At 54.9% G+C, this 21,189-nt stretch overlaps 12 protein-coding genes across 12 annotated transcripts; 6 read left to right on the forward strand and 6 right to left on the reverse strand.

Moving 5' to 3' along the window:
• Positions 1-156: 156 nt before the first annotated feature.
• LTS14_009818 (uncharacterized protein) lies at positions 157-561 on the forward strand (the record flags this gene model as incomplete). Its single annotated transcript, XM_064842497.1, has 2 exons — positions 157-164; positions 219-561. 2 exons carry the CDS (start codon positions 157-159, stop codon positions 559-561), a joined length of 351 nt encoding a protein of 116 aa, XP_064689891.1.
• A 669-nt stretch (positions 562-1,230) lies between these two features.
• Positions 1,231-2,055, reverse strand: TIP41 (Tap42 interacting protein; the record flags this gene model as incomplete). Its single annotated transcript, XM_064842498.1, has 1 exon — positions 1,231-2,055. The coding sequence occupies one exon, from the start codon at positions 2,053-2,055 to the stop codon at positions 1,231-1,233; it is 825 nt and encodes a 274-aa protein (XP_064689892.1).
• A 170-nt stretch (positions 2,056-2,225) lies between these two features.
• Positions 2,226-3,313, forward strand: LTS14_009820 (uncharacterized protein; the record flags this gene model as incomplete). Its single annotated transcript, XM_064842499.1, has 2 exons — positions 2,226-2,390; positions 2,450-3,313. The coding sequence occupies 2 exons, from the start codon at positions 2,226-2,228 to the stop codon at positions 3,311-3,313; spliced, it is 1,029 nt and encodes a 342-aa protein (XP_064689893.1).
• A 224-nt stretch (positions 3,314-3,537) lies between these two features.
• Positions 3,538-7,392, reverse strand: HOS3 (histone deacetylase; the record flags this gene model as incomplete). The annotated part of the gene is made up of 2 exons (XM_064842500.1): positions 3,538-5,822; positions 5,847-7,392. 2 exons carry the CDS (start codon positions 7,390-7,392, stop codon positions 3,538-3,540), a joined length of 3,831 nt encoding a protein of 1,276 aa, XP_064689894.1.
• Positions 7,393-7,939: 547 nt separating this feature from the next.
• Positions 7,940-8,692, forward strand: ATP23 (Mitochondrial inner membrane protease atp23; the record flags this gene model as incomplete). The annotated part of the gene is made up of 1 exon (XM_064842501.1): positions 7,940-8,692. One exon carries the CDS (start codon positions 7,940-7,942, stop codon positions 8,690-8,692), a length of 753 nt encoding a protein of 250 aa, XP_064689895.1.
• Positions 8,693-8,980: 288 nt separating this feature from the next.
• Positions 8,981-10,300, reverse strand: IPL1 (spindle assembly checkpoint kinase; the record flags this gene model as incomplete). The annotated part of the gene is made up of 2 exons (XM_064842502.1): positions 8,981-10,147; positions 10,202-10,300. The coding sequence occupies 2 exons, from the start codon at positions 10,298-10,300 to the stop codon at positions 8,981-8,983; spliced, it is 1,266 nt and encodes a 421-aa protein (XP_064689896.1).
• A 177-nt stretch (positions 10,301-10,477) lies between these two features.
• Positions 10,478-11,656, forward strand: LTS14_009824 (uncharacterized protein; the record flags this gene model as incomplete). The annotated part of the gene is made up of 2 exons (XM_064842503.1): positions 10,478-10,636; positions 10,694-11,656. The coding sequence occupies 2 exons, from the start codon at positions 10,478-10,480 to the stop codon at positions 11,654-11,656; spliced, it is 1,122 nt and encodes a 373-aa protein (XP_064689897.1).
• A 104-nt stretch (positions 11,657-11,760) lies between these two features.
• Positions 11,761-12,786, reverse strand: LTS14_009825 (uncharacterized protein; the record flags this gene model as incomplete). Its single annotated transcript, XM_064842504.1, has 1 exon — positions 11,761-12,786. One exon carries the CDS (start codon positions 12,784-12,786, stop codon positions 11,761-11,763), a length of 1,026 nt encoding a protein of 341 aa, XP_064689898.1.
• Positions 12,787-13,409: 623 nt separating this feature from the next.
• Positions 13,410-14,712, forward strand: LTS14_009826 (uncharacterized protein; the record flags this gene model as incomplete). The annotated part of the gene is made up of 2 exons (XM_064842505.1): positions 13,410-14,359; positions 14,418-14,712. The coding sequence occupies 2 exons, from the start codon at positions 13,410-13,412 to the stop codon at positions 14,710-14,712; spliced, it is 1,245 nt and encodes a 414-aa protein (XP_064689899.1).
• A 527-nt stretch (positions 14,713-15,239) lies between these two features.
• Positions 15,240-17,744, reverse strand: LTS14_009827 (uncharacterized protein; the record flags this gene model as incomplete). Its single annotated transcript, XM_064842506.1, has 3 exons — positions 15,240-17,046; positions 17,096-17,514; positions 17,580-17,744. The coding sequence occupies 3 exons, from the start codon at positions 17,742-17,744 to the stop codon at positions 15,240-15,242; spliced, it is 2,391 nt and encodes a 796-aa protein (XP_064689900.1).
• Positions 17,745-18,292: 548 nt separating this feature from the next.
• Positions 18,293-19,006, reverse strand: LTS14_009828 (uncharacterized protein; the record flags this gene model as incomplete). The annotated part of the gene is made up of 2 exons (XM_064842507.1): positions 18,293-18,689; positions 18,738-19,006. The coding sequence occupies 2 exons, from the start codon at positions 19,004-19,006 to the stop codon at positions 18,293-18,295; spliced, it is 666 nt and encodes a 221-aa protein (XP_064689901.1).
• A 640-nt stretch (positions 19,007-19,646) lies between these two features.
• On the forward strand, positions 19,647-20,416 carry LTS14_009829 (uncharacterized protein; the record flags this gene model as incomplete). The annotated part of the gene is made up of 2 exons (XM_064842508.1): positions 19,647-19,669; positions 19,744-20,416. The coding sequence occupies 2 exons, from the start codon at positions 19,647-19,649 to the stop codon at positions 20,414-20,416; spliced, it is 696 nt and encodes a 231-aa protein (XP_064689902.1).
• Between the last annotated feature and the right edge of the window lie 773 nt (positions 20,417-21,189).

Genomic DNA, 21,189 nt, shown 5'->3' on the forward strand with positions numbered 1-21,189 from the left:
TGATAGCCCCACTTCAGTGGTAAGTGCAATGAAGTCCTACTCGTCCACTCATCCTCCGCCTTAATCTCTTCAATACCTATCAACTGATCGTTCGAACACCCTCCTCACATCTTTCTTGCAGCCACCATTCGCCATCACCCTCGAGATCCAGCCATGATGAGTTCGTGAGTAGAGGTTCCTTTTTCCTGGGATCACAACACGTAATTGACATCTCACAGAACAGTCACCACATGTCCTCCAACCGCCCGCTACTATCTCCTCGAACTCCTAACCGAGCTCCGACTGATCATCTACGACCTTTTCTGGCGCGAGGATATGATCGACCTACAATCTCATGGGAATTGGGACACTGTACCGCCCATCGCTCAGAGCTGTCGCCTGCTCCGAAGCGAAACACTGCCCCTCCATTTCGGACGTGGTCTCTCGCACACAGGCTGGTTCGGACTCGAAGAATGGGCCCGAGTCCATGTGACTGCGGAATCGAGCATCCACGTCACGAAGATGGTGCTCTCGGCTGGTAAAACGCGTCTCGAAGAGTTGCAATGGCTGCATAGATACTAAAAAGACTGCGGGTCAAATGGTCGAGGTGCATGATGAGAAGCATGAGTGCAAGCTTGCCGGCGATCAATGTGGGTATGAAAGAAGTGTAGAGAAGGCGAATCTGATCAAGGCACTCGACTGCCTACTCGAAGGCTGGCAGCACAACCTTGGTGAGTTGCTTCGCCAAGATTATGGGGCGCTGGAGCGCTGGAGCGCTGTTTGAAGGGTAACGTTGCTGCGTCAGAATGAACGGTCGTTGCGGGACAGGTCGTGACGGAACAGGTCGTTGCGGAACAGGTCGGATCTGACCGTATCACGTGTGCGGCGAGGATGCGGAATGATAATGTTGGCTGGTCGACTTATTCGACGGGTATGGCATGACCATTCGTAAGATGTCCATTGGGGGTGAATGCAGTATTACCCCAGGCGCGAATCCAGCCGAGCTTCCCGACGACCGCTCAGATAGACAGCCATTGAAGCGATGTTTGACATATCTTAGCTCACAGAGTCGACACACGTGACAGCCCCGCAGAAGTGCTAGGACTGCTGTCGAGAATGGCGCATGCTTCATGTGTAATCTCGTCGGCTTTAACCTGCCAGTGCCCTCACATGGCCGCAACAATAATGGCCTGCTCGCCAATATCTGCCGTCCGAATGTCGTTTTGCGTGTCCATCCCCATCCCATAATATTCATCCCACCTCAAACACCTCCACCTCATCCACCTCCGTCCTCAACAGTGGCGCCAACACATTAGCATCCCGAAACGCCTCGGGAGCATTCTCCCTCATCCCCTTCAATTTCTCCTGCAGCACAGCATAACTCTCTTCCTTCGCTGTGTACTGCCGTATAACCTTTTCCGAACCATGCTCGATATACACCCTCGTATCCCTGATCCTGACCACGACCCCATCCAACCTCAGAAAGAACCGAGACAGAAGCAGTAATCGCTCAGGCATGACACGGATCTTGATGCTGAGGAGTGCTATACCGTTATCCGCCAGTTCGTCTTCATACAGATCCACCGTCTCGAAGAACAAGATCGGATCTGGTCGGACCAGTAAATCCGTCCTCACCGGATCCTTCCCCTGCGAACTTCTCTCCCACCTTCCCTCCTTACTACCCCCAACATCCGTAGAACCCCGATAATCAGTACTATAACTCCAATCAAACGGCTTCACCACACTCTTCACCTCATCCTTCACCATCGCCTCCTTGCGATCCTTCTTCCATTCCTCCGCGACGGCAACTTGCAGCATTCCCTCTTCTGTTTTACTCACGCGGTCGAGGGCATCGCGGGCGTTAAATGATAGTGTCCAAGCTGTGGGGAGGTGAATGATGGAGACCAAGTTGTCGCCGAAGATCATCTCAGGTATGGGGATCCCAAGGTCGTTGCTGAGTTGGTCGATGGGCGTGGCTTTGAGGATGGGGAGTTTGCGGGTTGTGATGCGCCAGGTACCATTCTGTGTTGTGTAGGATTTGGTCCCTGCACCAGAATCAGAGCCGTTCGAGGCCATATTGGGATTGTCTTGTAATCATGCTATTATGTTGATGTCGCTGTGGTCAGACGTAGCAGCTGCTCAGGAACGTTTCCGGGCCGAGCCCAAATTTGTTCGGCGCCAGGAACCACGAACTTCACCACTTCTCATCCTCTTCATATACACGGCAAATGGCGAGCTCACAGAAGATGGCGGATAGCGCCCAGCGAGCGATGAACAACGTCGCGGAAACCGACTACTGGGCCTCCCCCACCACCCAAGTCTTCGCCTTCATCGGTCTCCTCTACATCACACTCAAGATCTTCTCGTTTTGGCGACTGATAGCTTCCCTGTTCATACTCCCCGGCACTAACGTAAGGACCACCACCATCTACAACAAATACACACACAGCAAACACTGACCTTATCCCAGCTCTCCACCTTCGGCAAAAAGGGCACCTGGGCAGTAATAACCGGCGCCTCGGACGGCATAGGAAAAGAATACGCCCTCCAGCTCAGCAAAAAGGGATTCAACGTCCTCCTCATCTCCCGCACGCAATCCAAACTCGACTCCCTCGCCACCGAGATAAAATCAACGCACAATGTCGACGTCCAAACCCTCTCCATGGACTTCGCAGCCAATAACGACGTCGATTACGCCAACCTCCAATCCATCCTCCAAGGTCTAGACGTGAGCATCCTAATCAACAACGTCGGCTTATCGCACAACATCCCGGTCCCCTTTGCCGAAACCCCGGAGAAGGAAATGCGGGACATTATAACAATAAACTGCACCGCCACCCTCCGCGTGACCCGCCTCATCGCCCCGGCCATGATCCAACGCCACAAAGGCCTAATCCTAACCATGGCCTCCTTCGGCGGCATCCTCCCCACCCCACTGCTAGCCACTTACTCCGGCTCCAAGTCCTTCCTCCAACACTGGTCTTCGGCCTTAGCATCCGAATTAGCTCCTCATGGCGTGACGGTGCAACTCGTGCAATCCTACCTCGTCACCTCCGCCATGTCCAAAATCCGACGCAGTTCGATGCTGGTCCCGACCCCGAAGCAGTTTGTGCGCGCGGCGTTGGGGAAGGTGGGGAGGAGTGGGGGTGCGCAGGGGGTCAGTGCGACGAGTACGCCGTATTGGGCTCATGGGGTTATGCATTGGGGACTTAGCACGTTGACGCCGGGGGTGATGAATCGGTGGGTTATTGGGGTGAATAAGGGGATGCATGAGGGGATTCGGAAACGGGCGGAGAGGAAGGCGGAGAGGGAAAAGGGGAAGAAGAGTGCGTGATGTGAGGAGGAAAAAAAATGCTATACAGCAGTCGTGAAGTCTGGATTCCCGTGTTCTGTCAAAAGATTTACACGACCTTTTTTGCCGCGACAGAGAAAAAAAAATTCTCCAATCGCGCTTCGGTCGACTGATCTTACCAGGCCGTACGACACTACTCAGGCACAATTACCAACCCCTCTCCCAATCCAGACACACCACACTCCCGCCTCCTTAAAACCCACCCACTACATCTTCCCACCCCGTCTACTCACAACCGGCGTATCCGGAACAGCCCAAACACTATCCCCCACCTCCTCCACCCCCGGCGTCGGCCCCTCAACAATCTCCTCTTCATGATCAGAAGCGACCTCGAGCATCGTCTTCGAAACACCATTCCCATCGTTCCCAACTATCCCATCAGGGCCCAGTTTAGTTCCTTTTGGACTCTTGACCGGACTCTTAGCAGGACTCTTAGCAGTGCTTTTGGACGTGGTCTTGCTCTTACCAGGCGTGGCAGCTTTGGTGGGTCGGGTGAGAGAAGTGGAAGCAAAGGGGAGGGGTCCCGTGCTATTCCAGATTGGGAGAGTTGTTTTGGTTTGTTTGCCTGCAGGCGAGCGCATGGTTGATGGTGTTGAGGAAGTGGGGGGTGGGCGTTCAGGGGCATGATGGCCGTTGGTGGGTGCCGCGTACTGAGCATCAAGTGCATCGACCACGTGAGAGGGACGCTGAGGTGGCGCTTTGACGGCTGTCGTTGGCTCGGGTATACCGTCAGTCACACCGGATAGGTCTAGCTCGTTCGTAGACAGTAACTCTCCATACTGTATGCCCGACGCAGCCGTAAGGGGTGGTAAGTTCTCCTCGTAATTCAAGCCGTTCGCACGATCGTCGGGAATGCCATCCGCGGGAGCAGATGGTGCGCCCCTTTGCGCTAGAAAGCCGTTGCTTGGTACCGCGTCCGGCCTGACACCCTGAAGCCCTGGCTCTGGTGCAAAGCCCGTGGTAGTCATGCTGTTAGGGGCTCCTCCCTCAGCTTGCAACGACGTTAGGTTTTGCTCTGACGCTGGGCCGGGACCTGTCACTGAATAGTCGCCATTAGTACGCGTTGCCGCTGGTGCGAGACCAGATGTCGTGGAGACAGCCCCCAACGTCTCATTATTAGCTGTAGATCCGGCACCATTCACGCCCCCATTACCACCACCAGTATCCGTCATGGCTTTCATTTTCTTCGCAGCTGCATTCACCCTCCTCGTCTCCGCCCCCTTCAGCGCCCTGGCTCGGCGTTCCGCAGCCTCTTTCTCAGCAACTTTCCGTTCACTCTCCTCCCTCGTCCCGACGTTCAGCGATATCTTCTTCAGACCCGAAGCCAGACGATCGACGTCATGATTGGCCGTCTGGTTCATGGCTGGCGCTGCTGAAGGAGGGAGCTGGGTGCCGTTCGTCGTTGTCGTGGTGCTTGACGAAGGTGGCGACTCCTCCGCGATCGATGACGGAAGATGTTCATGTTGCGTTGATGCCGAAACGGGTGCTGTAACGACATTAGCGGGCGATACAGTCGCACTAGCCACCCCTGTCTCCTCCAAACCCGCCCCAGGCGCATCCGACACCACAAGCTTCTTCGGCCGTCCCGACGCCCTCGTCTTCTTGACCAGCATCTCCCCTCCAGCAGCCACAGAAGCCCGTGGTACCGGAGTCTTGAAAACAGGTAAAGGCGGCACAGGCGGTCGATCAACCTCCTGCCCCATAAAATCAAGGCCGCCATCAAGACTACTCAACGTACTGCCTGCGCTCAACCGCCTACTCATCCTCCGCTGTTTCATCTCCGCCCCTCCCCCTGCACTCGCAGCAGCCGCCTCCTCAGAAGCAGAGGCCGAAGCGAGTGGGAAGTCGTGAAGGGTCTGCCGTCGACTAACATTACCATTACTAGCCCGACTCGCACTCCGCGACGCCCCTCGATCAACATCATCACTATGCGTACTCCCCGCATAACTCGACCCCCCCGCCCCAGCAGCAGCACCAGCAGCCATCACCCCCTTCCCCTTCCTCTCCCTCAACTGCCTCGGCCTCGTCGTCGTCGCCGTCACCTCCTCATCCCCCCCCGTCGTCTGCAAAACCGGCGCAGCACTCTGCCTCTCCTTCTTCGACCTCACACCCCCCAACTCCTCCGCCGTACAACTCCCCGTCGTCCGGTTCAGCGGAACCAGCAACCGACTCAATTCCTGCACCGCAACGACCCAATCGACCTCCGGCGCCGGCGGTGTTCGCGGTCGAGCGAAAGCGGGCGAGTCTCGCATAGTGCCTGACACGGAGCGGGCGAACTTATTCGGGTCCACGACTTTGTAGGCGAAGGATTCGGTGGGGGTGGCGTAGGTGGGTTGCGGGCCCGTGCGGACTCTTTTGCCGCCGTGGAGGGAGGGTGGGGGAGGCGGGTGGACTTTGAGTTCGAGGGCGGTGAGGTTGGGGGCGGACCACCAGGAGGGGTTGTAGTGGAATTTCGAGGCGGTGTCGAGGCGGAGTCCGTTCATGAGTGCGTCTAGGGAGTGACCGGTCGACTCACGTTTGACCTGTGGTTCGGCGAGAGATTGGCCGCATAGTCCGGATAAGTGGCTCATGACACCACTGCATAACGCTCGATCACTATACCCACCCTCCAGCACACTGATGACTCGGCCTTCACATCCCGTCGCCTGTTCAGCAGCCAACTTCACCACGTCCCTCGAAAATCGTGCGTAAAACTCCGTGGGCACATTAACCTTATGCCGCTGCATACCCGCGCCCTCCCACTCGCTAGCATCAAATCCCGCACTGATGAAAATAGCAGAACGGGGTGGTTGTCTTCCTTCTGCTTTTATCCTCGCCGTATGATACCTCAAGAACAATCGCGCCTTCTCAAGCAAGATAGCATACCGTCCCTCGTACAACAGCCAAAACTCCTCCTCCGTCTTCCAAGGCTGAAGATGCACATTCCAAATACTCTGCCCATGCGCATTCTCCACGCATAAACTCGCCGCCTGGACTTTCTCATCATCGCCCATTTCACAGGGATAGCTGTTAATATCGTGGAGACTGTAGTATCCAATATCCGGATTCAGCTTGAGTTTACTATTCGGTTTCGCATTCCATCGTTTGTCGTTGTTCGCGCGGTTCCGTTGCCATGTTATTGCTTGGCTGCCATCGCCGTGGTGGAGGTCGAAGTCGAGGATCGCGGCGTGGGTGAGGCCATAGGTTTGGGCGGCGTACTCGATGCTGACGTGGATGTTGTTGAGCCAGCAGAACCCGGAAGGGTAGTCGGCGGAGCAGTGGTGGCCTGGTGGACGAACGGCGACGAAGGCACGTTTTGTGGCGGAGGTGGGTTGGAAGACGGCGTCAACGGCGTCTGCGACACCACCGAGTGCGCCCTCGAAGGCATCCAGAGACTCTCCGCAGAGATACAGATCACCCTGATGTAGTTTCCGCTTCTCCGCCTCAGCCGGATCCGACGACCGACTCAACTCATTCGTGCCCGTCGCCAACCTCTCCCCAGCCACCTCACACAACCCCTTCAATTCCGCCATCCACGCCGTCCCATGCACATTCGTCACACAACTACTCGTAACATCCATCGACCGCGTCGTCCGTCTTATTTTGAACGGCGGCGGCGAAGCAGAGACCCGACCAGGCGACGGCGCATTCCCACCTCCAGCATGATGTCCTCCTAACCGGACATATGCCGCACTTGCCCCCAACACACTCGCATGGATCCGTTCCGGCCTCTCCACAATCATGGACAGCGTGGATTTCGTCGACTTCAACCGCGAGTAGCGATGTCCATAACACGCATCATGCAAAATGACCACCGTCTCCGCCTCGACATCCTTCCCCACATGCGCCAACAACTGGTTCGTGAAATGCTCCACTGCCATCTGCGCGGCAGTGAGTTGGATAGGTTCCTGTATGGGCTCCATCGTCGTCTGCGCCTCCCTAAGGTTCGCGATGAGATTGGAGATGGAGCGTTTGGGCGTCGGTCGCTTGTCTGCTTCTTCCTCTGCTGTCGTGCCGAGAGATTGTCGCGAGCTGCGGCGGGTGAGTTTGGGGGAGGAGGTGGGGCGGTCTTTCAAGCTCATCGCGCTGGAGGTGCGGCGAAGGGTTCGTGGGTCCGAGGCGGGTGGTTGGAGGGGTGAGGTGGTTGGACGGGAGTGGGAGTGGGAGTAGGAGGGGCGGCGGGGGGTGAACATGTTGGGTGTTGGTGGGGCGGTGGAGAGAGGGGAGGATGTTCCTGAGGTTGACGTTGTTCGTATGTTCAAATGACTGGGTGGGGGAGGTGCGACAGGAGGGATGCTTTGCGCCGGTCGCTCTTGCCCAAGCGGTGTTGGTACTGCGTTGTCGTCCATTGTCGATTCTATCATGTTATGCCGTCGCGCTCTTGTCTAGCGGGGCATCATTGATCGCACGCAACGTTCGTGTTTGTTCGTGCTGGTTTCATGTATTCGTGAAACATAAACTCTAATGACGCACGCGTCGCGTGTCGCATGCATCAGCCAATCGGAGTCCACCATCTCTCTTCCGAGCATTCACTGTGCGATTGGGAAGGCACGAAGTACGTTTCTATTACACAAGTCTCCTAGTCCTGCTGATTATTCACCTCCACCAAGACCAGACGACACTACCAATATGGCAGAAACCACAGCCTCACCAGGGGCCCAAATTACACCCACTTCCTCATCAAGACCCGAACTAGACGAAACCTTCTACACCTGGTCCAACTTCTTCTCCATCCTAACCGGCACCGCCACCACGAAACAGCGTGACGCCTACTTCACCCACAAAGACACCCTCCACTCCGAAACCGACGTCCGCCGCGCCGAAGCAGACAAAGACTGGCTCTTCAAATACAGCCCCACCATCCGCTTCCTCCAACACAACATCGACCTGCTCTCCTCCAACCCCTCCTCCAACGACCCCTCAGAAGAAAGCGCCACCGCCACCATCACCCCGACCAACGTCCGCTGCAAAACCTGCCCGACCAAACAATCCGGCGGCTTCTCCCCCGACCACGGCATCCTCCTCTGCGCCAACCACCTCCGCACCCGCAGCACGCTCGAAGACACCCTCGCCCACGAAATGATCCACGCCTACGACCACCTGCGCTTCAAACTCGACCCTTTCGATTTGCGACACGCTGCTTGTATGGAGATACGGGCGAGTACTTTGTCTGGGGAGTGTAGGTGGACGAGGGAGTTTTTCGGCCGGGGCCAGTGGGGACTGACGATGCAGTTGCAGGAGTGTGTGAGGCGGAGGGCGGTGTTGAGTGTGATGGGCAGGCCGGCGTGCGAGGGGGATCGGGGCAAGGCGGAACGGGTGGTGGATGAAGTTTGGCGGAGTTGTTTCAGTGACACGAGGCCTTTTGATGAGATTTATCGGTGATGATGGTGTACGATGTTGGGAAAAGTGATTGGGGGGGACTTGAATGTAGAGTGTGGGATTTAGCGTTGGCGTTTGTGGGGGGGGATTAAGGAAAGGGCATAGAAGTGGGAGAGATGTACAGGTCATTCGAGCTTTTCCACTCAGACGATAGAAAAGCTACCGATGCTGACGAAGAAAACGCCTATCATGCACTCCCAGATCATCCCAAATCGACAAACCAGCCACAGAACACCGAACAACAAGTACGAGAGTCATAAAACCCCACCACCCGGCGATCAACCTCATCTATCACACCTTCTCCCTCTTCCCCTGCCCTCCCTCCCCACTACTCCGATTATACGCCCTCTCCCCTTTGACACAATGCTTCAAAATCCACGGATGCCTCTCCACCTCCTCCAACGGAATCCTCCCCGCCGGATCCAATACCAACAACCTCCGGATCAAATCCCTCGCCTCCGCCGACACGAACCCGGGGATCGTCATCTCCCCCCTCGCAATCCGGCGTTGTGTCATAACCGGCGTATCCTCAAACGGCGCCTCCCCGACCAAAAACTCATACGTCAGTACCCCAAGCGACCACAGATCCACAGCCTCCGTATACCAATTCTCCTCCCTACCGGGCTTGATCATCTCCGGAGGCAAGTAGTCCAAGGTCCCGCACATGGTATTCCTCCGATTATTCGGCGCATGCACACTCCACCCGAAATCCGAAATCTTGATCTCCCCGTGCAGACCGACGAGGATGTTCTCGGGCTTGATATCCCGATGCATCACGTGTTTCTTATGCAGATACTTCAGCGCCGAGGCCATCTGGGCGATATACTGCGCGGCCTGCCATTCGGGGAACTTGCCCGCTTTGCGCAGATGTTTGTACAATTCCCCTTTTCCCGCGAACTCGAGGATGAGGAAGATGCGTTTGCTGTCGTGGAAGTGGCCGTAGAGGCGTAGGATGTTGGGGTGCGCGAGATTGGATTGGATTTCTATCTCCCGTCGGACTTGCTTTTCCACTTTTCCTTGCTGCAGTTCGGTCTTGTGGAGGACTTTGAGGGCGCAGACGAAGCCCGTGCTGCGTTCGCGCGCGAGGTAGACCCGGCCGAATTTCCCTTTGCCGAGCGGTTTGCCGATTTCGAACATGCCGAGGTGGAATTGTTTTGGTTTGGGGGCTGGGAGGTGGGGAGGCATGGCGGAGGCGAGGGGGTCGGCGTCCGAGGGGCGGGAGTCGGCGGGTGTGCGTTGTTGTTGTTGTTGTTGTGGTTGTTGTTGTTGTTGTTGTTGTTGGGCGGCTTGAGAGGGGAGGGTGATTTTGGTTATGGTGGTGTTGGAGGTTGTGGTTGAGGATTGGGCGAGCTTGATGCTGGCTGCGTTGGGCGGGAGTTTTTGGAGGGGGAGTTTGAGGCGCGTTTGCGAGGTGGAGGCTCCTAGGTTGGTGAGGGAGATGGCGGTGCTTAGCGAGCCCTGCCGTATGTGTTAGTTGGTGAGGGTATTTTTAATAGACTTGTTGATATGTACCTTTGCCTTGTGCTGTGGTGCCGGCGCATTGCTGTCGTAATTCTCGTCTTGGACTGTGATGCTTTCGAATCGCTGTTCCAGCGACTGTACCTCTGTCATGACTGCCGTAGTACTGTGGAGCGAAAGTCCTGCTATGTTAGTTGGCTGGTGTTCGCTCTGCAAGTTGCTCGTTGACAAAGTTCGTTTACTTTGGCGTTGCCACATAGCAACCAGCTGTATCTCGTCTTTCGGATCGGCAGAACAAATGACCGATCCCGATATGCCACCTTCGTCAGGATGTCGACAAGGACGGACGCATTCAGCACATTCATAAAGATGACGGACATAACACCAGATCTCAACCTGTGCTTGAAGCAGAACAAGGCACAGCTTGTTCGGCGACGCGGATATGATGTGCAGCACATCAACAGCTTCCTGCAAGAAGCATACAGCATAGTAGGCAAAGCAGCACCAGTAAAGCACAATCAGATGATCTGACGGTAAGTTATGTAGAATGCACGCATCACAGACCTCACCCGGGAGCTTCGTACCATCCGACCGGCATACCTGTCAACCGCGCCCAGTTCTCGACGACGCAAGCTTAGTAGCGGCGGGCATGGGCAGCATGATCATGCCCACCCGCTCACGAATGGCGAGAGAGACGCAGTCGATGCGCAGTCCAAACAGCTGCTTCGACAGCTCAACGGTGGGATTCAAGCTCTGAAGCAAGCAGAGGATGTACGTCTCCAAACAGCAGACTCAGTAGCACTATCCAAGCGAGCCAAAGGCGGACTGGGAGCGATAGGACGATGGGTAGCAGGCGGAGCCGTCACGGCCAAGTCACCTGAAGAGGAAACAGAGGAGGCCGAGCGGAAAATGATCGCCAAGTACAGAGAAAGCGTGATCACGTACCTGCAACGCCGTCTCGAGCAAGCAGGAGGAGTCCAAGCAGAAATGATGGAGGTGCGTCTGAGTCGCGAAGTGGAGAAGAGTAAAAGTGTGTTGTACAAATCACGCATGGGTGACAGTATCCCTTACGCCCATGACGAAGACGGGACAGCAGTCCCGACCAGTCCAAAGCGGAAACGACAGTCGACGGGCTTTTCGACCGATTACGATGGCGATCGATCCACATCCGACCAACCACCCGCACTCTCCCAAGAACAGCTCCAACTTTTCGACTCGGAGAACCGCGAGATGCTGAAGCATTACTCCACCCAACTGAACCAGATCTCGCAAGCCGAAAAGTCGATTCTTGAAATTTCCGAGCTGCAGTCCACCCTCGTCTCGAATTTGCAGGTGCAGAGCGAGCATATCGATCAACTGGTTCAGGACTCGTATATGACGTCCGAGAATCTCGGCAAGGGCAATAAAGAGTTGAAGAGGGCGAGTGAGAGGAGGAGTACGGCGCAGGGTATCTTTTATGCTACCTGTGGATTCTGCGCTTTTCTCGTCGTGTGGGATCTGGTGTTCTGAAGGCGTTTCCCACTCGAACCGACAGCAGCCACGATTCCAGCAATGACTTCCCCGAAGTTCGACTTTTAAAGTCCATTCGTACAGCTAGCTATACACAACTCCCATCAATTAATCCCAAGCAGCCTCTCAGCGTTCCCATGATATAAATCCTCAATCTCCTCGGGACTAAACATCCCCTTGACCCCATCATCCATCTGCCCCAACAACATCTCCACCCCCTTGGGCTGCGTAAAAGGGAAATCAGACCCATACATGATCCTACTATGCTTCACCCCCGAACCCTCCATGAGTCCCTTGATCTGGCCCGGAAAGGGGAAACCAGCTAGATCGAACCAGATCTGTTTCGCGAATGCCTCCCGGACTTCCGCCTCTGGCACGCCTACCCATGGCCCAGGGACGAGGGTACTGAAACCCGTGAAGCGCGATTGGAGGGGTGGGAAGGCACCGCCTAGATGCGGTAATATGAGTTTGATATCCGGACATCGTTTGATCATGCCACTCATGAAGAGATTCACCACCGCCCGCGCCGTGTCGAAGAAGAATTCTAGCATAGGGTTCGGATATTTGTTCGCCAACGGCGCGGCCTTGACAGGTTCCTGGCCCTGGGCCATCGCCTCGGGAGAGCAGGGACATTTCGGCGTAGTGGGGTGGATGAAAATGAGGGCTTTCCTCTTGTTCAGCTCGTCGAAGATGGGGTCGAAGAGGCTGTCTCCTAGGTAATGACCATGCCCGTTCGTCTCGAAGACGTAGCCATCACAGCCCTCTTCCACTCCTAGGGCGATTTCCTTGAGACATAAGTCTACGTCCGGGATAGGTAGGCTGGCGAAGTAGCCGAAGCGGTCGGGCGTCTTCTTCTTGAGTTCAGAGGCATAGGAGTTGCATTCTCGTGTCACTTCGGCGGCTAGGGCAACGTTCCCAGTGACCAGATGGGTTCCGGGACTGGATATTGAGAGGATTGACTTTTTAATGTTGAGTTTGTCCATTAGTTCCAGATGTTGTTCGGGACTCCAGTCGGGCAGATATGGCATCCCGTCTGGGTTTGCATGGCCGGTTTCCCGGCACGCCTTTTGGTATGCTGGGGGTAGATAGTGGCTATGGACGTCGATCTTGTAGGGCATTTGGGTGGCCATTGTCCTGTTTGGGCTTCGGTTGCCTTTGTTGCTTGGAAGTAATTCGTTGTGTTCGACTCTCTATTTTGGATTATCCGTTGCGAATTCCTTGTGTGCATGAGAGTATCTCTTTGAATATGCCAAAGTGATGTCAAGAAGCTGTTTCGTTTCTGGAAGCCAATTGAACGGACCTTTCGGAACCTTGAATCATCTTGCATGAAGCCTATTTCGTGGTCTCGTTGTACCCCACCCCGCACAGCAAGATCATGTTTCCGGTGTCTACAAGACTGCCTCAAGATTTTGGACCGAAGGCCATCACCTGGGCAGATACGATTTGTCGGTATTATGGAAGAGCTTTGCGGTGGCAATGTCCCCGGGCAAGTCTTCGTCTTCGTGCGATCATGACTTCTTGGACTATAGCATGGTCTTTCATGCAGGGTGTGGCGGTCCGTCGGGTTTTATGCATGAGGAGCTAGTGAACGACAACCTCACGCGATGAAAGACAGCCCGGGCCTTCGCTAGTTCATCGCTATGCTGACACTTCACATCCGCAATGGTCTCGTGCTGAGCATTTGTGAACACACAAGCTGCAGCTAGGTCAGTTCTCTGTAACGTCTCCCGAACTGTCAAGATCTCTCATCACTATGGCATCCTTCCTCATAACAGATGTCCGCATCTTCGACGGCGAAAACACCATCGAGAATGGCTCCGTTCTGGTGGAGCATGGCAAGATCGCAAAGGTCTCACGAAGCAAGATCAACCACTCTGGCAAGACCATCTCAAAACCAGGCCACACAGTCCTCCCGGGCCTCATAGACGTCCACATCCACGCCGACGGCGGCAACCCAGTAGCTCTCCCCCAATCCCTCCGCTTCGGCGTAACAACAGTCTGCGACATGCATAACGAAGACTTCAACATAGCGAAACTCCGCAAACAGATCGAAGGAGGCGATTGCGCAGATCTCAAAACCACCAGCTTCGCCGCCACGATCGACATGGGTTGGCCGATGCCTGTCGTCCTCATGCATCACGACACGCCCGAAGTCAGAGCAGAGATCGCCACGTGGCCTCACCTCACCACACCAGAGTCCGGTAGAAAGTACGTCCAGGACAGAGTAAAGGAAGGCGTAGACTACATCAAACTCATGCACGAGTCTGGCACCATCTTGGGTCAGAAATTCAACAAACCCAGTCTCGAGCTCCAAACAGCCATCATCGAAGAAGCTCACAAGCATGGTCTGAAAGCCGTCGCTCATGCTACCTGTGTGGCGGATACACTCGAGATCCTACAATGTGGCGCCGATGGACTCACGCATTGTGCTCTAGATAAGGTAATTACGGACGAAGTGATTGCAGCATATAAGAAGAACAATGCACACTGTAATCCTACGTTGTGTACAATGGGCTCAGCGACGACAGAAGGCCAACAGCTGCAGGAGAAATATGCGCATGATCCTCGCGCGCGGGACCTGATGGACGACGAGGCGAGAGGGAGGATGTGTGCATGTATGAGCTTTGCGAAGGAGACGGGAAGGATTGCGAATGCTTACGAGAGTGTGAAGAAGTTGAAGGCTGCTGGCGTGCCTATACTGGTGTAAGTGATCTGATCTAAAGGACTATCAAGCTTATATTGCAGCTGACAAGACGTGCAGCGGTTCCGATGCAGCCTCCCCAGCAATCGGCACAGCATGGGGTCTCTCAGCACACCACGAGTTGGCTTTATTCGTCCACGAATGCGGCTTCACACCACAGGAGGCCTTGGTAGCAGCGACATCTCTATCCGCCGATCGATTCAACTTCTCCGATCGTGGACGGATCCAGGAAGGACTTATCGCCGATCTGCTGCTAGTAGAAGGAAATCCGCTGGACCACATCGATCATACTCTAGATATCCGAGGTGTGTGGAAGAGTGGTAACTTATGCTCGACGTATGATGGGAAGTTTTAGATGTGTCGTACCAACCTTGGGTCATTTCTAGGCTGATGTAGGTAACTCGGATGAAGTAGTGCAAAAGCATGAAAGTTACAGCATAGATGCACTCTCCTCCAGCAAAAGAATGCTTAGTGATGCCACGATCCATCTACTGTCCCTCCTTGCTCACTATTCCGCATGCTCGAGCTTTCCCAAATTGACCTATCACTCTTGATTCCTGTCCCGCCCTCGGGTCCACTTTCCCACACAATCCTCGGACCAGAGCCATGGCTGACATCTGTTCTGAGCGCTGTCCTGGCATAGACCAGACTCTGTACCTTCTTCCGCCTTCCATGTAAGGGACATAGACCTTTGCCGCCACTCTTGTGCTTCGGGTGCAGAGGACACAATGGACTCGCTGGCAGGTGATCAGGAACGTTGGTCTCAAATCCGAAGACGGTCTCGGTGTCATCGTCATCGTTCAGTGCTTCTTCGACGAGTTGTCTGGTATGGTTGGCTTCTGCCCGCGCGGTGTCGGCAAGTCGTTGACTGACCGGCGTCTGCTAGGAGCCTGTGACCTCGAGATTGCGGCGCGGTGGTAGCGGCGCAAGCTTACTGGATGCCATACTGGTTACAGTGGCTTGAGAGCTCTTGCGCTTTAGCTTATTCTGTACTGGCCTTGGAGCCATGGCTCGGACTAGTGATGACAAGGAGGTCATGGATGCCAGACTTAGTCCGCGCTTCTCCTTCGCCTCTGCCGATCTGCGTAACGTTGAACTGCTGTATTCTGGCTGCAGCTCTCGGGAATCAAAGACGACCCGCTTCGCAGTCTCGACCCGCTTAGGCATGGTCGCAACCATCGATTGCTCCTCGACACTCATGCCAGCCTCCTGTTTTGACGATCCCGCTTTGAATTTGGCAGATAGATGTGGCGACGATTGCTTAGAAGACTTCAGCTGACGGAGTCCGATGTCTTGCTTGACGTGGTTTTGCGAAGTCACTGAAGAGCCAGCTGGGGTAGGATCCGCATCGACAATGCTTTCGAGAGTTCGTGCATTATATAGTCTTGGTCTGCGTGGTATCGTGAACGGTGAAAGCTGCGAAGATTCGTCCGAAGATGTTGGACGTCGATGCGCACCTCGAGGCCGCAAGGACGCTGAGACACCAGGAGACCTAGCGGGCGAAGATGCGGTGGACGAATGATCTCTTCGTCTAGGCTGTGCGAAGTAGTTTGGGAGGGTATGCTCTGATGAACTCGTGACCAGATGTCGTCTTTGCAGCTCGGCATCAGCCGGTGTGGTAAGCGAGATGCCGGGAGTATCTTTCTCCAGAGCTGGTCTGACACTGGTCACTCCAGTTCCAGGTAGCTCACGATCACCCTCCAGTATTGCAGTCTTGCGACGTAGTTTGAACACGCTGCTACGCTTGCGCTGTTCGGGTTTGCTGCCAATAGACTTATTTCTCCCCCCTGGTATTCGCCACGCTATCTTGGCAGATTGGTTTGATGCTGGAGAGGGCTTCTCTGGTGGGACGAGGCTTGGTATGGCCTCCTTAGTGTTCATAGTATCGTTGCCGAATGTGCGGAAGTAGTGGTCACCATGTACGAATCGATGATGTGCTGGTGAGCCTGGATCAGCTTCTGGTGGTGTGACACAATGATGATGCTCCTGTGCATGAGGGCGATCTACGACCGAGGGCAACGATGTTGGTGGTGACAAAGGCTGCCTCTTGGTTGAGTCATGCGGCTCTCGACTTCTGGACCGTTCCCTCTGCGGCCTTGCTGGATCTGATTTGCGCGCCAGTGACGGAGCCTGTATGAAGCCCTTACTGGTGGAGACCCGCAGAAGTAGCGATTTCCTGGGTGCAACTTGCGTGTTTGGGAATCTTGGGACTGGTGATACTGATCTTGATGCTCGCGAAGAGTGCATTGAGGAAGAATGTCTGACGGACCCGTCGTGGAAGCGCGAAAGCGGCATGTGGTCTGGCGGTTTGGATTGCCCAATCTTGCCAGCCTTGATGAAGTCGGCCATTGAAAGAGACATTGAGCCTCTCAAGTTGTGGGGGATGGTCACCTTAATTACTGCAGAATCCTCGACAACCTTTGGCTTGTAATAGGATGAACCACGTCGCTTCTCGACTGGCCGACGTTCCAATGGAGTCTGTTTTTTCAGATGCGCCAGAGGTTGACTTCGTGGCTTGAAAAGCCTCGTATCGGATCTTGTATTGCTCACAAGAAAGGCGAAGCTGCTGGCGTTGGAAGTCGAAGAATCTGCAGTCCGGTTCGTCTTCGCAGAACTACTCGGACTTGGCGTCTTGGGTGGCGAGTCTCCTTCTTTCTGGTGTTGCTCCTTCCCGGTTCCAGATTCGTGCCTACTTGAAAGTCAGCTGCTTATGAAAGATCGATGCGTGGCAAACATACTTCTGAGAACAGTCAGGCGACAGCAAGTTGCGTAGGCGGGCGGCAGTGGCTTCATAATTTGCGTTGTGATATTCAATTGCGGAACTGAGTGGCGTCTCAGAATCGGAGCTGCATAATCGCTTCAAATTATCGATCTTCAGAACGTCGGCATCGGACCCAGCACGCCCTCCTAGGAGCTGTGGTGGTACCTTCTTGGTGGCGGGTGACCGTGGTGGCGTCGACGGCGATCGCGATCGATGTCTTGGTCGTAGGCGTGCGTCCTCTCCTAATGACGACCGCCGTTGACCGAGTCCGTCTCGTGATGGTCGTATTGTCGCCTGTGCCGACTCTGGTGGCGATGTGGTCGAGAGGACGAGTGATGTCGGCGATGATGCTGATGCGGAACATGAGCTATGTGGCGGGGTGAGTGGGAGCGATGCCTGACTCGAGGGTGGTGTGAGTCGGCATAGCGATCCTCGTCGTCCTCCTGCAGTCGCCTCTCTACTTTCGCGATCTCCACTGCCGTGTCCTTCCTCTCCTTGCTGCTGTGTGCTTTGAAGCACATGACCGGGTAGATGCTGCATGCTCCTGCGAGCGCCAAGGAGGCGAACAAGAATAGAGCGCGCCGATAGCTTTTCTCTTCGTTGACAGGGTGGTGGAACTGGGTCATGGTCGATTGGGGCTGGCGTGGGTGATTAAGTCTGGTACATGAGTGTCTGCATAGGTGAGTGGCGTAAGTCTGAAATGTCGACTGCGGCGTTGAAAGACAGCTCGGAACAAGACTGTGATAGTGGCCAGCGCGGCAGAGTGGCAAGAAAAACCAGAAGCTTTTGGTTTGCGGAGTCTTTGGTTCAGTGACTGTCGGCGGATGTAGTTGAGGTGCGGCAGGAACCAGTGAAGAACGAGGCCACAGTCAGATGCTCTCTGATGGTCGGTCCCGAATGTGGCAAGCGCGTTCTTATGTCAGGAAGGCACGACTGCTGGAATGTGGGTCTCGCAGCACGTCTCGAATGCATTCACTGGGCATGAGCAGTTCAAATCTCTCCAATTATCTTAGTTCGCCGTCCGTGACATGAATCAAGACTTACCGAGAAAATGTACAGCACGTTCGATCGCATCTCCAGTACTGAGATCCACCTGACAATCGCACCATGACTCTGACCGCGTCCTTTGGAATCTCTACATTATACATTACACAACCTCAGCAAACAATCACAGTCAGCTCCCCGTCTGCACCGGCTGCAACCAAGCCCAAGTGATATCTACCCTACCCGAAGCCTGTGGCGCAAGCTGTGTGAATGCTCCCAGCGAGGTATCTAAGTCATCTGGTTGACAGCCTGTACATCGATCCACTACCTTGAGATCAATACTTCTGGTCTGGCCGTACTCCTCGTCGAACCGCGAAGCTCGAAGCATTCTCCCGCACAACGGATTCGCATTACTATTTCCACCTGTGCTGGAACTGGAGCCTGCGGCGTCGAAGACGATGTGGGATATGGAAACGATGTTGTCGTTATCCGTGCTGGTTTCGCCGCAGGCGCCTAGACCAGTACCATAGTATGTGAAGTCGCCGACGAAGGTTTGTGTGTTCGATGGGAGCGGGAGGTCGCTGTGTCTACGTCTTGTCAGCTCGGACATCGGTCACTTGTGTCAGATCGCGTACTTCGAGTGCTTGTTCGACAAGCCCGCAGCCAGTCCAATGATGAGCGCGAGCAGTGCGAGCAGTGCGGCAAGCAACACAATCAATAACACCTTCCGACTCATACCAAGATAGCGTTTATGAGCAGGCATTATCGAGTCGAGCCTGAACGATCGCTTCGACCGCGCAGCCTTCGCGCCGCTCCCAGTGTTCACCGCCGCATTCTCCCACTCGGGTATCTCTACTCCCTTCTCTTGAGGTTGCACCACGGTATCCGTTGCGCTCGTTGCCATTGCGCCCAATAGCGTCTCTTGCAGACGCTGAAGTCAGTATGCAGTCGCGACTGTGTCCACAGACTGAGGATATAGTAAGAAGGATGAAATGACCTACATTGCTCTACAACTCTACATGCAGATCACTCTCGCTTGTCGTGCACTGGCAGGATGGAATCAAGCTTGAGGCTCTCGCTTTGATGCTGGTGGCGTAGCCTTGGCAGGGGAACGAGGTCGCTATTCACTTGAAGTAATATGGCACGGGAATCGTGAGAGCAATGCACAAGCATGAGCAGTCGCGAGCACTGAGTAGGTGCTAACAAACACGAACGATATCGTCCACGAGAAACATTAGTAACTTCTGCCGACTCCATCGGCTTTTCGGGCGCAGGCAAGCGGACCAAAACTTGCGGCCGCGTCCAAGGATCGTTGCTGCTTCTTTCAACCACACATAAAAAGTCCAGTCTACTCCTCTACATGGCCGTGACTGTGCATGAAAGTATCTCAGTACCACGGAGACATTGTGCCGCTGCTTAGACCCGTTTGACGTTAATGCCATTGCTGTCTTACGCTACACCTAGATGCAAGGTGAATATACTTGCGACGGCCGCAGTGGACGGCGATGGCGGCAGCTCGAACGGATGAATAGTGGTTTGTGGACATGATACAGGTCAAAGTATATAGGTAGGTGTTGTCGTCTCTTATTACATTCTCGTCACAAGAACAGTATAGCAGCAAAGCACAAGCACATCAACAAGACAACAGATCCAACCCACCTCAACCGCCTTCCAGAACAATCACCAGCCTACCACACCAGAGATCGCAGTAAGACCAGACACCTCAGCAACCAAGATGCCTGCCTGGAACCCAGACAAAGACATTCCCTCCCTCGCCTCCAATGTCATCCTCATCACAGGCGGCACAGCTGGTCTCGGCTCCGGCTCCATCTCAGAGCTAGCCAAGCATGCACCAGCCCATATCATCTTCACAGGTCGCAACCAGCAATCCGCCGACGCCTTGATCAAGAAGCAGTCGACCGCCACACCAAACGTGAAGGTCACATTCATAAGATGCGATATCTCCTCCTTCGCCTCCATCGCCACCGCTTCGGACGAAATCCTCGCTCAAATCTCTCGCCTCGACATCGTCATGCTAAATGCTGGCGTCATGGCCGTCGACGCCGCGGTCTCGGTAGACGGCTACGAAATCCAGATGATGACGAACCACCTCGGCCACGCCCTCCTCATCCGGCGCCTGCTCCCGATACTCCAGCAAACAGCCACCACCCACGGCGATGCCCGCGTAATAAACCTGACAAGCGTAGCCTATACCCAAGCCCCCAAACTCGGAATCGACTTCGCCACGCTCAAGACTCCGCAGGAGAACCAAGGCGGCCTCATACCAGGAGGCAAATACCCTAAAGCAAACTAGCCCAACTCTTCTACTCGGCGGAAATAGCCACGCGTTACCCCGAAATAACCTCCCTGCCCGTGCATCCAGGCGTGATCCAGACAGCCCTGCTAACGGAACTGGACTTCCTGTCCAAGATCCCGATGATGTTCTTCACCAAGACGCCCGTGCAACAGGGGCATTGGCAGCAGTGTTGGGCTGCTACGGTGGATAAGAGGGAGTTGAAGAACGGGGCTTATTATGAACCTGTGGGTCAGTTGGTGGAGATGGAGAAGAGGAAGACGAGGCAGAGCAAGGATGAGGGTTTGTCAAGGCGTTTGTGGGAATGGACGGAGGAGCAGCTTGATGCTTTTGAGGTGAGGAGTGGGAGGTTGTGAGAAGTGCCAAGGATGCGTGGTTTGGAGGGTTTTCTGTTCATTGTTCATGGCCTTGGCTCTTTTTAACCGAGCTTTAGATCCATAGACTCCTAAATCAGCATCTGGTAAACATCCTCCCGCTATCTCGCTTCCTCAACATTGCCTTTGTGGGTCATTGCTGATATGCTCGCACCGTGCTCTTGTAGCGACTGCGCTGCCCTGGTCTCGTAGCCTCGTCTCCGGCGGCATTCGTTTAGGGATCTGACAAAGGTTGGTCGGCTTCTCTCGTGAGGTGCGTGTTACGCCAGACAATTGAGTGGAGAATCTTAGTCGTCGTCGTCGCCGATACGATTGCTCTGATGGTCTAGCTTTCCTTGGTCGGTATGCTGCTCGAGGGCTGCACCGAGCTAGTGGCATGTGGCAAAGCGTTATCTGTAC

Source organism: Recurvomyces mirabilis, assembly GCF_035927965.1.
Source record: "Recurvomyces mirabilis strain CCFEE 5264 chromosome Unknown scaffold_34, whole genome shotgun sequence".
Lineage (NCBI taxonomy): Eukaryota > Fungi > Ascomycota > Dothideomycetes > Mycosphaerellales > Teratosphaeriaceae > Recurvomyces > Recurvomyces mirabilis.